The sequence below is a fragment of the Lolium perenne genome, chromosome 5 (genome assembly GCF_019359855.2).
Source record: "Lolium perenne isolate Kyuss_39 chromosome 5, Kyuss_2.0, whole genome shotgun sequence".
NCBI lineage: Eukaryota > Viridiplantae > Streptophyta > Magnoliopsida > Poales > Poaceae > Lolium > Lolium perenne.
In genome coordinates this window covers 61258467-61272275 of record NC_067248.2, presented here as the reverse complement: position 1 = coordinate 61272275, position 13809 = coordinate 61258467, and the positions used below count along the sequence as shown (strand labels likewise).

Here is a 13809-nt window from a genome sequence, read left to right as displayed (position 1 = left end):
TGTATTTACAAGAAAGTGAGTGGGAGCTCTGTAGCATTCCTGATATTATATGTAGATGACATATTATTGATTGGGAATGATATAGAACTATTAAGCAGTGTAAAGGGTTATTTGAATAATAGTTTTTCAATGAAAGACCTTGGTGAAGCATCATATATATTAGGCATCAAGATTTATAGAGATAGATCAAGACGTCTAATAGGGCTATCACAGAGTACATACCTGGACAAGATTCTGAAAAAGTTTAGAATGGACGAAAGTAAGAAAGGATTCTTACCTATGTTACCAGGCAAGGTCTTGAGTAAGACTCAAGGACCGGCTACGGCAGAAGAAAGAGAAAGGATGAGTCAGATCCCCTATGCCTCGGCAGTAGGCTCTATCATGTATGCCATGCTATGTACTAGACCGGATATAGCACATGCTGTTAGTTTGACTAGCAGATATCAAAGTGATCCAGGAATGGAACACTGGACAGCAGTCAAGAATATCCTGAAGTACTTGAAAAGAACTAAGGATATGTTTCTTTGTTATGGAGGTGACCAAGAGCTCGTTGTAACAAGTTACACCGATGCAAGTTGGAACACTGATCCTGATGACTCTAAGTCACAATCTGGGTACGTGTTTATATTGAATGGTGCTGCGATGGTGGGCAAGCTCGAAGCAGTGCACGGTGGCGAAATCCTCAACAGAATCGGAGTACATAGCGGCTTCAGAGGCTTCATCAGAAGCGGTATGGATGAAGAGGTTCATTGTAGAGCTCGGTGTGGTTCCTAGTGCATTGGACCCATTTGTCATCTACTGTGATAACATGGGTGCCATCGCCAATGCACAAGAGCCAAGGTCACACAAGAGACTGAAGCATATCAAGCTGCGTTACCATTCGATTCGCGAGTACATCGAAGATGGAGAAGTAAAGATTTGCAAAGTACGCACTGATCTGAATGTAGCAGATCCGTTGACTAAAGCTCTCCCTAGGGCAAAACATGACCAACACCAGAATGCCATGGGTGTTAGGTATATTACAATGTAATCTAGATTATTGACTCTAGTGCAAGTGGGAGACTGAAGGAGATATGCCCTAGAGGCAATAATAAAGTGGTTATTATTTATATCTTTATGTTTATGATAAATGTTTATATATCATGCTAGAATTGTATTAACTGAAACATTAGTACATGTGTGATATGTAGACAAACAAGAAGTCCCTAGTATGCCTCTTAAACTAGCTTGTTGATTAATGGATGATTAGTTTCATAATCATGAACATTGGATGTTATTGATAACAAGGTTATGTCATTGTGTGAATGATGTAATGGACACACCCAATTAAGCGTAGCATAAGATCTCGTCATTAAGTTATTTGCTATAAGCTTTCGATACATAGTTACCTAGTCCTTATGACCATGAGATCATACAAATCACTTATACCGGAAAGGTACTTTGATTACACCAAACACCACTGCGTAAATGGGTGGCTATAAAGGTGGGATTAAGTATCCGGAAAGTATGAGTTGAGGCATATGGATCAACAGTGGGATTTGTCCATCCCGATGACGGATAGATATACTCTGGGCCCTCTCGGTGGAATGTCGTCTAATGTCTTGCAAGCATATGAATGAGTTCATAAGAGACCACATACCACGGTACGAGTAAAGAGTACTTGTCAGGAGACGAGGTTGAACAAGGTATAGAGTGATATCGAAGATCAAACCTCGGACAAGTAAAATATCGCGAGACAAAGGGAATTGGTAATGTATGTGAATGGTTCATTCGATCACTAAAGTCATCGTTGAATATGTGGGAGCCATTATGGATCTCCAGATCCCGCTATTGGTTATTGGTCGGAGTGAGTACTCAACCATGTCCGCATAGTTCTCGAACCGTAGGGTGACACACTTAAAGTTGGATGTTGAAATGGTAGAACTTGAATATGGAATGGAGTTCGAATATTTGTTCGGAGTCCCGGATGTGATCCCGGACATCACGAGGAGTTCCGGAATGGTCCGGAGAATAAGATTCATATATAGGATGTCATTTTATGTGAATAAAATGATGCGGAAGGTTCTATGGAAGGTTCTAGAAGGTTCTAGAAAAGTCCGGAAGAAACCACCAAGGAAGGTGGAGTCCACAAGGGACTCCACCTCCATGGCCGGCCAGCCCTAGTGGGGGTGGAGTCCCAAGTGGACTCCACCATAGGGGGCCGGCCACCCCCCACATGGGAGGTGGGAATCCCACCTTTGGGTGGGAGTCCTAGTTGGGCTAGGTTTCCCCCCTCCTATGGAAGGTTTTGGTTTCGGGTCTTATTCGAAGACTTGGACACCAACACTTGGGATCCACCTATATATAGAGGGCCAAGGGGAGGGGGCCGGCCACACCAAAAGCCACAAGCTTGGCCGCCCCCCATAGTGGCCGGCCACCCCCTCTCCCCAAACCCTAGCGCCCCGCTCCTCCACCATATCCCGCACGCTTAGCGAAGCTCCGCCGGATTTCTCCACCGCCACCGACACCACGCCGTCGTGCTGTCGGATTCAAGAGGAGCTACTACTTCCGCTGCCCGCTGGAACGGGGAGGTGGACGTCGTCTTCATCAACAACCGAACGTGTGACCGAGTACGGAGGTGCTGCCCGTTCGTGGCGCCGGAACCGATCGTGATCAAGATCTTCTACGCGCTTTTGCAAGCGGCAAGTGAACGTCTACCGCAGCAACAAGAGCCTCCTCTTGTAGGCTTTGGAATCTCTTCAAGGGTGAGTCTCGACAATCCCCTCGTTGCTACCGTCTTCTAGATTGCATCTTGGCTTGGATTGCGTGTTCGCCGTAGGAAAATTTTTGTTTTCTATGCTACGTTATCCTACACAAGCATCTATGAATACATTGACGCAAGCTGTCCAGGATATCCGTACTATGGTACAACAACAACCACAACAACCACTTGATGAAGATGGCAGTGTCAATGGTGACAATGCGGATGCTGCTGTTGCTCAAGGCATGGGACGTGGTGTTGGTCGTGGTCTTCCACGTGGCGTCAATCGCGGTTTTGTTGACATTGGAGCCCGCCGTGTTCCTCAACAACAAGACGATGGTTTGGGTAAGCCCAAGTTCTCAATTCCCAGATTTGAAGGAGGTACTGATGTTGAAGAATATCTTACATGGGAGCTGAAGATTGAGAGATTATGGCGTTTACATCCTGATTATACTGAAGATAGGAAGATTAAACTTGCTTCCTCTGAATTTGATGGCTACGCATTGCGTTGGTGGGATGCTCTTGTTCAGGATCGAGAAGAAGATGGTGAGCTGCCTATTATCACTTGGCGTACTATGAAGACGGCGATGAGAGCTCGTTTTGTTCCTACCAATTACTTGCGTTCTGTGTTTGATAAGTTGACCCAATTGAAGCAAGGTGTTATGACAGTTGATGCTTATTATATGGAGATGGAGATGCTCATGCAGCGTGCCCGTGTCCATGAGTCTTTGGAGATGACACTGCAGCGTTTTCTCAATGGACTCAGATTTAATATCAAAGGCATTGTGCGTCATCATAAATATGCTACAATGAATGAGTTGCTACATCATGCAAGAGAAGCTGAGTCACAGTTGGCTGAAGAAGCGCAACAGAGGGGGCCGTGCTACAGGTGCAGGGCGTTACACGCCTAGGCCGCCGCCTTCTACGGCGCCATCTACCCGTCCTACGGATGTTCCTTCTTCGTCTAGCAAGCCGGTGTCCAATGTGTCCAACACAAAGAGGCCCGTCCCTGCAGCAAGTGGAACTGGTTCTAGTATGTCTACAGCGCGCAACCGTGATATGCTTTGTCATACATGTGGTGGCAAGGGTCACTTCAAGAAGGATTGTCCTAACCGCAAAGTTATGATCATTAATGAGGACAATGAATATGAAACTGGAGACGATGCTGATCCGGATGCACCGGAAGATGATGATTATGACAGCGATAGTTTTGATGCTTATCCTTCAGAAGCTCAAACTATAGTTGTTTCCCAGCGTGTTCTCAATGTGCAGCCTAGTGCATCTACGCAGCGCTGCAATTTGTTCCAAACAAAGGCACTTGTTGGTCCTGATAAAGCTTGCAAGGTTATTATTGATGGTGGGAGTTGTCGCAATTTAGCAAGCAAAGAGTTATGTGCCAAGCTGAAACTGAAGTATCTACCGCACCCGCATCCATATTATATTCAGTGGTTGAGCAATAATGGTGAGATGAAGGTGAGCCACATGGTACGTGTTGATTTTGAGATTGGACCGTATAAGGATTCCATTGACTTTGATGTGGTTCCTATGACGGTGTGCCATCTACTGTTGGGCCGGCCATGGCTCTATGACCGTTCTGTGCAACACAATGGCCGCGCCAATACATATCACTTGGAGTTCAAGGGCAAGAAAATTAACTTACAGCCTATGTCACCACAGCAGATTGTCAATGAGTCTCGTCAGAAGATTGAAGTAAACTTGGAGGATGCACCTCTAGATAGGCGAGAGAATTGTAATACCGTGAGTGATATAACGAAAAGTGAGCGAGTGCATTCCTTAGTTTCATTAGCCACCAAAGAAGACATGAGAGAATTTAGTGAGGATCCTACGGCCATGCCTCTTGTGCTTTTGTACAGGGGTACGGTTTTGGTTTCTAACGACATGACCCCTCTTCCTCTTGGTGTTTCTAATGTTTTGCAGGAATTTGGCGACGTGTTTCCGGAGGAGGTACCCGCAGGACTACCACCATTGCGAGGTATTGAGCATCAAATTGACTTGATTCCCGGAGCTTCGCTGCCCAATAGGGCGCCATATCGCACTAATCCTGAAGAGACGAAGGAGATACAGAAGCAAGTACAAGCGCTACTCGACAAAGGTTATATCCGCATAAGCCTTAGTCCTTGTGCTGTTCCTGTTATTCTAGTTCCTAAGAAAGATGGTACTTGGCGTATGTGCGTAGATTGTAGAGCTATAAACAACATTACTATTCGATATCGTCATCCTATTCCCCGTTTAGAGGATATGCTAGATGAATTGAGTGGTGCTGCTGTGTTCTCTAAAATTGATTTGCGTAGTGGTTATCATCAAATTAGGATGAAAGAAGGGGATGAGTGGAAAACAGCCTTTAAAACAAAATTTGGTTTATATGAGTGGTTAGTAATGCCTTTTGGGTTAACTAATGCACCTAGTACTTTCATGAGACTGATGAACCATGTTTTGCGTGATTTTATTGGCAAGTTTGTGGTTGTGTATTTTGATGACATATTAATCTACAGCCGCAATGAATCTGATCATACTATACATATTCGACATGTTTTGCAAGTGTTGCGTGATAATAAACTCTATGGTAATCTTGAGAAGTGCACATTTTGCAAAGATAAGGTCATATTTCTGGGTTATGTTGTCTCTAAGCATGGAGTAGAAGTAGATGAGTCTAAAATTGAAGCTATTCAAAATTGGCCTACTCCCATGAATGTGAGTCAAGTTAGAAGTTTTCATGGTCTAGCTGGGTTTTATAGAAGATTTGTGCCCAACTTTAGTACTATTGCTGCACCTTTGAATGATTTAACTAAAAAGGGTGTTGTCTTTGAGTGGGGCGCAGCCCAAGATCATGCATTTGATGAACTGAAACGATTGTTAACTTCTGCACCGTTGCTTGCACTTCCTGATTTCAATAAGCAATTTGAGATTGAATGTGATGCTAGTGGTATTGGAATTGGTGGTGTGTTGATGCAAGAGGGTCGTCCAATTGCATATTTTTCTGAGAAACTTTCTGGTGCTAAGTTGAACTATCCTATATATGATAAAGAATTGTATGCTTTAATTAGAGTTCTTGAGGTTTGGCAACATTATTTGTGGCCAAAAGAATTTATCATACATTCTGATCATGAAGCTTTAAAGTATCTGAAAGCTCAATCTACTTTGCATAAGCGTCTAGCTAAGTGGGTTGAGTTCATTGAGTCTTTTCCATACATTATTAAACATAAGAAGGGAAAAGATAATATTGTTGCTGATGCTCTATCTAGGAAGAATATGCTATTAACTCAACTTGATGTTAAAATTCCTGGTTTAGAGATACTATGTGATTTGTATGCCACTGATCATGATTTTGCTGAACCATATCGCTTATGTGCTCTTGGTAAAGCATGGGAAAAATATCACATACATGATGGGTTCTTGTTTAGAGCTAACAAACTATGTGTTCCAGAATCGTCTGTGCGTTTGCTCTTATTGCAGGAATCACATGCTGGAGGTTTGATGGGTCACTTTGGGCGTGAGAAGACGCTACTCATGCTAGCTGACCACTTTTATTGGCCAAAGATGAGGCGGGACGTGGATAGATATGTGAAGAGATGCATTACTTGCAACAAGTCCAAGTCCAAGCTGAAGCCTCACGGTTTGTATACTCCTTTACCGGCACCTACTACACCCTGGGAGGATATTAGTATGGATTTTGTGTTGGGTTTGCCGCGTACTAAAAGAGGCCATGATTCTATATTTGTGGTAGTGGATAGATTCTCTAAGATGTCACATTTTATTGCCTGCCACAAGAGCGACGATGCGTCGCATATTGCTAACCTGTTTTTCAGGGAGATTGTACGTCTACATGGAGTTCCAAAGACTATTGTTTCTGATCGTGACGTGAAGTTTATGAGCTACTTCTGGAAGACGCTTTGGAGAAAGCTGGGGACGAAGCTGCTGTTCAGCACTACTTGTCATCCCCAAACTGATGGGCAAACTGAAGTGGTGAATAGAACATTGTCACAATTGTTGAGATCCATGATCAAGAAGAACCTGAAGGAGTGGGAAGAATGTTTGCCGCATGTGGAGTTTGCTTACAACAGGGCGGTACACTCTACCACGGAGTTGTGTCCTTTTGAGGTGGTGTATGGTTTCAAACCCATTACTCCACTTGACTTGTTGCCTTTGCCCATACATGAGAGAGTCAATATGGAGGCATCCAAGAGGGCAGATTTTGTGAAGAAAATTCATGTGAAGACTAAAGAGTTGATCGAGCAGAAAGGCAAGAGCCATGCTGCAAGGAAGAACAAGAAGCGCAAAGAGATGTTGTTCAAGCCTGGTGATATGGTCTGGGTACATTTTCGCAAGGATAGGTTCCCGAAGCTGAGGAAGTCTAAGTTGAAGCCTCGTGGTGCTGGTCCTTATAAAGTGCTTGCCAAGATCAATGATAATGCATACTCGATAGATCTTCCAGAGGATGAGTTTGGTGTCAGTAATTCTTTCAATGTTGCTGATTTGACACCATATGACGGAGAAGACCTTGGAGCGTCGAGGTCGACGCCTTTTGAAGGGGGGGGGGAGATGATGAGGACATCCCTACCTCACTACTACCTCCGTCATTGCAAGATGAAGACGATGTTGCTGCGAAGCTCAAGTCCGATGAAGTTAGGATTGGACCCATTACAAGGGCTCGTGCGAAGCTACTTAAGCAACAGGTGAATTCGCTCCTAAACGATACTTTGATTGATGAGAACTTTATACTACCTAAGTCATTTCACTTATGTATGATCAGGTATGAGGAGGGAGCAAGCATCGCACGAGGAGGAGAGGAGCAGCTGTACATGGCGTTGGACGTGAAGACATTCCACGAATGCGCGAGGGAGGAGAGGGAGGCATGCGCAAGACAAGAGGAAGTCAAAGACAGTGCTGAGACAGACCGAAGTGCTGATTTTGAAACGGACGCCATTTCTTCATACGAACTCGGAATCAAGCAAATGAGCACTCGTTGGAAAGATAATTTCAAGACCTTTCAAATGAGTGTACCACCGGCACTGCCGGCCAAGGAGGGGCGGCACTGCCGGCCATGCGGCACTGCCGGCCATGCAGGGGCAGCACTGCCGGCCTGTGCACCCCGGCACTGCCGGCCGTGACACCCCGGCACTGCCGGCCTTGCCCGAATTCGACCCAGTTTTGGCCGAACCTGTTTTAGGTCGGTTTGTATCGAACTATTTCGACCCCTGGTCGTCCTGGACGCCTATATAAGCCCCAGGGACGCCCTCAAATTAGGTTTAGACCACGTTTAAGATAAACCCTAGTTCTTAGTTGTTTGCTATGCAAAACTATTGAATCCCAACTCTCCAATTCGTTGCGATCTGGAGTTTTATTGCTACTGAAAGTTTGTGTGATCTGCTGTTCCATTGGGGATTAGAAGATTGCAATCTACCGCTTCGTGGTCGGCGGCTACGTGCGCAAGTGTGTGGAGTTGCGAATATCTTGCAGGGTTGAGATCTGTTGCATTGGCTACAGGAATCAATCGAGAGACTTCGTCGGCGTCATACAAGTTATCTACACCATATCATCGATTCCCTCCGCTGCATATATCCATTGTGTTCATCACCACCGTCGCTTACTGAGAAGATCGGGCAACCCCTTATCAGTGCGGGTTCGGCGGGCTCGCCGGCCTGCGCAGTCGTGCCCTCCGCGCGGACTCCTGCCGGAGCTGCTCCTCCGCTGCGGCCTGCTGCTCCGCCTGCAGCCGGACCGTGGCCAGGCGCTCCTCCTCCGCCAGGCGCGCGGCCCGGCGCTCCTCCTCCTCCCGGAGCGCCGCCGACGCGTTGCCTCCTCGACGGCGCGCCGGCCACGAGGAAGGCCCACGCCTCCGCCTGGCGTCCTCCCCGGGCCTTCCTGGCCGCCTCCTCCAGCGCGGAGGTGCGCAGCGTCTCGGCGAGGTGCGGCCATTTGGCCAGCTCGTCGAGGTCCCGCTGCTCGCGGGACGCCGCGAGCGCCGCTGCGGCTCCGGTCATTCTCCTCCTCCTCCTGGGGCTGGTGCGGGGCACGGGGCTGGGGCTGCTCGCCGATGTAGAGGCCGCCGGGCGGCGGCCTGCCCGCGTTGCGGTGTGCGCGAGCTGCGCGCGCGGCCGCGCTGTCGCGGATGTGAAGCACGTGCGCCGGCGCGCATCGTGCTCCACCTCGAACCACAAGTCCCGATTGGGACTTGCGTCGCCGCACGCGGGGTCCTCGCGGAGGTCCGCCGGCAGCTGCGCGCGGCGCCTCCGGATCTCCGCGACGCGGCGCGGCCGGAGCCCGGGATGGGCGGCACCGGAACCCGATCCGGGCTCAGGTGCCGGCCGTGGGGAGGTGCACGTCCCCACGGCATTGGGACGCCGGCGTCCCGGAACATCTGCGCCACCGCTACGGTGACGTAGATCCGCTCGCGTCTGGCGTCGCCGGCGGCCCCATGGCGAACGGCGCCGGCGCCGACGCGACTGGCCGGCTGCTGCCGGCCTCGTGGTCGTTCGCGGATGGCGAGAACTCGCGCTTCGGGGCCATGGCGGCGCGGAAGCTTCGAGCTCGCGCGTGCGGCCGGAGTGGAAAGTGGGGACTGGATAGGGACAGTCCCCTTCCCCCGTCCACATTTAATAGGACTGGGGCACCGCCAGGTGGGCCAGCCAGGCGAACCAGGCGGACACGCGAGGACACCGCGTGCCATCCGCGGCTACGCAAACCCGGCCAAGATTTGGGCCGGATTTGCGTCGTTCCGGACACCGCGGCCGTCCGTTTTTGCGGTGCGTCCCCGCGTTGGGCCGGGTTTTTGTCCGTTTGGACCCATCCGGACGGGCGGGCGCCGGATGGGTCGCCCGGTTGAGCTACTCAGTTGGGCTGAAAGCAAGCAGCGTATTAATAGACTCTGAGCCTGTGCACACTCTATACAACTACACAACTCTTATGGACTTTGGGCCCTGCGTACACTCTATACACGCATGACACGAGGCCTTTCAGGTTAGGGATCCAGAAACTCTCTCGCTCCAGCAGAAGCAACAATGCCCAGTGAACTGCTGGCGGCGCCGCCGCCGAAATCTTCGTCGAATCTGTCCACGACCACCACAGCCACTACCACCACTTCCGCCGCCAACGGCACCACCACCACCACCACAACCATCACTACCGTCTCCGCCAACGGCACCACCACCACCACCACCACAACCACCACTACCGTCTCCACCACCACAACCACCTGCAACGCCATCATCGCCCCCGCCACCTCCACCGCCATCACCGCCCCCGCCACCTCCACCGCTACCACCATATCCTCCCTCAGTGGCGACGACCTTCGCGAGATCTTCCTCCGCCTGCCGGACCTACCGGCCCTTGTCCGCGCCGCGCTCACCTGCCGCTCATGGCTCGGCGCCGTCCGCTTCTCCCCTGCCTTCCGCCGCTTGTTCCGTGCTCTCCACCAGGCGCCCCTCATCGGCCTCTTCCTTGAATTAAACGGCCCCTTCTTCGTCCCCATGCGCCTTTCCGATTACGATGTTGCCGCCGCCCTTCGCCGCGGCGACTTCTTCCTCACTTCCCTCCCACACTCGTTCTCGGGTTGGACTGTCACCGACTGCCGCGACGGTTACATCCTCCTATGGAACGGGATGGATAACAATCATCTATCCCTAGCTACCCTGAACCCCATGACCTGGGCCGTGGACATCCTCCCGTCGCCCCGCGGTATCGCAGCTGAGAGCCGCCGCAATTTTGGTTTAGTTGGTTTCCACCTGCAGTCCTCCGATGAGAACCCGTGCTTCTTCCGGGTGATCTGCGTCTGCAAGGATCAGCGTAGGGTTCGTGCCGTCATCTTCTCGTCGGAGACGTGGGATTGGGTCATCCATCCCTGGGTGGATATCGGTGGAAACAATAGCCTCAAGTTCAAGGTTGGTTCACTGGTGGATGGTTCCATTTACTGGCCTTGCCACGGCGAAAGACGTATGATTAGGATCAACATCGACACCATGGATATCACCTCTGTAGATCTACCTTGGCAAGTGGAGGTGGATGGGTTCAATTTTCAGGCAGGGGACACTAAGGATGGTGAGCTTTGCATTGTCTATGAATCTGGTTTTTTCCTCCATGTTTGGATCCGTAGTATGGATAGTGATGGAACTGAGATATGGGCGCCACAGAACATAGAAAATTTGAGTGCAGAAATCGATCGGACAACTGACGGCATCACTCAGGACTTGCATGGCTTTATCAAAATTATGCAAGTTAGGTCGGGATATGTGCACTTGTCCATGGCGTGCATGACCCCCGCTGGCACACAACACTGCTGGTTCTTCTCACTTTCTTTGGAGACCTTGAAGCTTGACTTACTGCTTGAGGGAAAATATGATGGCTATGCCTATCCGTATGTAATGGCCTGGCCTCCTTCTTTGGTTGCTGATGATGGGAGCATTGGGCATGATGTTGAAGGTTCTCACTGAATCCGCTCTGCAGCTGCATGTCATTTGCATAAGAGGAGATGAATGGAAAATTGTCGGTATGACTTAACCATGATCGAGTACTTTGTTGATGCAAAAGAATATCTGGCTGGCATTGAAAACTGGAAGATCATTCCTTGCATCTTATGTACTGCTTATTCCCATGTAAACTGTGTGTTTCTTTGAAACTGTTGGTACATCGCTGGAGCTAATGAATTTTATGGGAGAATGGATTTCAACTCCTGTGTACTTTCTGTGAAATGCTGGTATGTTGCATTAGATGTTAGGCCCCTATTCACCAATTTGTGCCTACTGCTTGTGTTTGTGTGTGTCATATATTGAGAAACAAACCAGTACCGCTAGTTCTGGAAAAGTGATCATGATAAATTTTGAACATAGTGAACTTTCTAACATGCATTTATGATTCTAACATGAATCCCCTTATACATATTTACCTTCTGACAAGCAAGAACTTTGAATTGTCCATGTCGGTAGCAATTTTTTCTCTCCATTTTACTGCATGATCTCTTCATTTTTGAGGACACATTTTTGTGAAAGTTTCTGCTGCGCAAGCTCTTAATTTTTTAGGATCCCTTTTTCCAAGCTTTTTTTTTTGTTGCATGTCAGCATGTGCAACTATAGTAATATAAAATGACTTTTAAGTGCTTAACTATTTTTTATATGTTTCCCACCTAACTTTTATAATGGCTTGGTGATCACTTGGTATACTCAGTTGTATTTCAGTTCACAATAGTAGTTGTATTTCAGTTCACAATGTTAATTAGGCAGTCGGTACCTTGGTTGACTCGACATGAAAGAGTTTTGAAAGTAGTTACTGCCAGCTCATGCTCTTGCACCTCATATGCGAAGCGCTGCCAATTTGCTATTTCACACCTGCCAGCTCCCTTGAATTAACCCCCTTTCTGCTGTTCCCATGATTTGGACATTCTTTGACCAACTGTGTCATTCCATTTAACTGGTGAAGCTCACAAGTGCAGTAGATTGTACTATATTTCGATGGAAAGTAGTTTATCCAATTTAAGTGCAGTAGATTGTACTATATTTCGATGGAAAGTAGTTTATCCAATTTTATTGACACGATAGGAGTAAGAGCATCATCCCTAGGAGACATCCCAAACCTCTAACCGCGTTTCTAGGCCACCCCAAACCGCGTTTTTCAGCCCGCAAACAAAATCCGGAAGCAAAGGGTTTATGCAAATCAGCCAATAATTTTTAAATGTAGCAACATAGATCATGCAAACAGATTGTTTAAAGTAGTCAGTCATACATAAAACATGAAACCAAAAAAGGATCAAACCGAGCATGATCAAGCATCACCGTCGGTTGCCGGCGCATCCACACGGCCACCACCACTCGCCATAGCATCATCACCTTGGGCATCACTCATGGCAGCCATGGCAGCGCGTGCAACTTCCCTCCTTCGCGTCAAGATCTCCATCTTCGCATGATTCCACCACTCAAGACGGAACTCATCCATCTCAGCCGGTTCATCATCATAGTTGCATTCTCCGGCGCAATGAGCTCCGCCATGGCTGGGTTCTTCTCGGCACGTGCTCTCCTCTCCTCGACGTCGGCCTTGCGCTTTGCATCTTTCCGGAGCATGTCCCATTTTGCTTCCTTCTCTTTGTTCTTCTTCTCCATCATCTCCTTCTTTGCATCCAAAGTCTTCATCACCAACAATTCTTTGGACTTCACCATAACATCGATCTTGAGAGACAATGTTGCGGCCTCGCCTTGCTTCTTGATCTTGTCCTTTGTCATCTTTGCTCCATCCGACCTCTTCTTGTTCTTCTTGGTCTCAAGAACATCATCCTCTTCTGCATCCTCCAACTCGACGAGCTTATGCCTCGGTGGTGCACTTCTTGCTCCCTCATCTTCCACTTCTCATTGTGCTCAAGAATGGCATAGCAATGCTGGAATGTAAATGGATTTCCCTTCAACCCGGGCATGTCCTTGTACCTTCTTTGCGTGATTTCATCCCAATCACCGGCGTTGGTGCCACTCGGCGGCGAATTTCTCACGGCCTCAATGCAACCGGCCCACCGGCAGCACGCCATCTTGATGCTATCTCATCGGCCTTGGAGTGAACGGTAGGTGTTGGAGATATGCCCAAGAGGCAATAATAAAGTGGTTATTATATATCTTTATGTTTATGATAAATATTTGCATACCATGCTATAATTGTATTAACCGAAACATTGATACATGTGTGTTATGTAAACAACAAGGAGTCCCTAGTAAGCCTCTTGTATAACTAGCTTGTTGATTAATAGATGATCATAGTTTCATGATCATGAATATTGGATGTTATTAATAACAAGGTTATGTCATTAAAGGAATGATGTAATAGACACACCCAATTAAGCGTAGCATATGATCACGTCATTAAGTTCTATTTGCTATTAGCTTCCGATACATAGTTACCTAGTCCTTCGACCATGAGATCATGTAAATCACTTATACCGGAAGTGTACTTTGATTACATCAAATGCCACTGCGTAAATGGGTGGTTATAAAGGTGGGATTAAGTATTCGGAAAGTATGAGTTGAGGCATATGGATCAAGAGTGGGATATTGTCCATCCCGATGACGGATAGATATACT

At 48.1% G+C, this 13809-nt stretch overlaps 1 protein-coding gene across 1 annotated transcript; it reads left to right on the top strand.

Annotated features, from left to right (window-relative positions):
• The first annotated feature begins 9740 nt into the window (after positions 1-9740).
• On the top strand, positions 9741-11423 carry LOC127299312 (uncharacterized). The gene has a single exon (XM_051329253.2). The coding sequence runs from the start codon at positions 9760-9762 to the stop codon at positions 11185-11187; it is 1428 nt and encodes a 475-aa protein (XP_051185213.1). The 5' UTR covers positions 9741-9759; the 3' UTR covers positions 11188-11423.
• The last annotated feature ends 2386 nt before the right edge of the window (positions 11424-13809 follow it).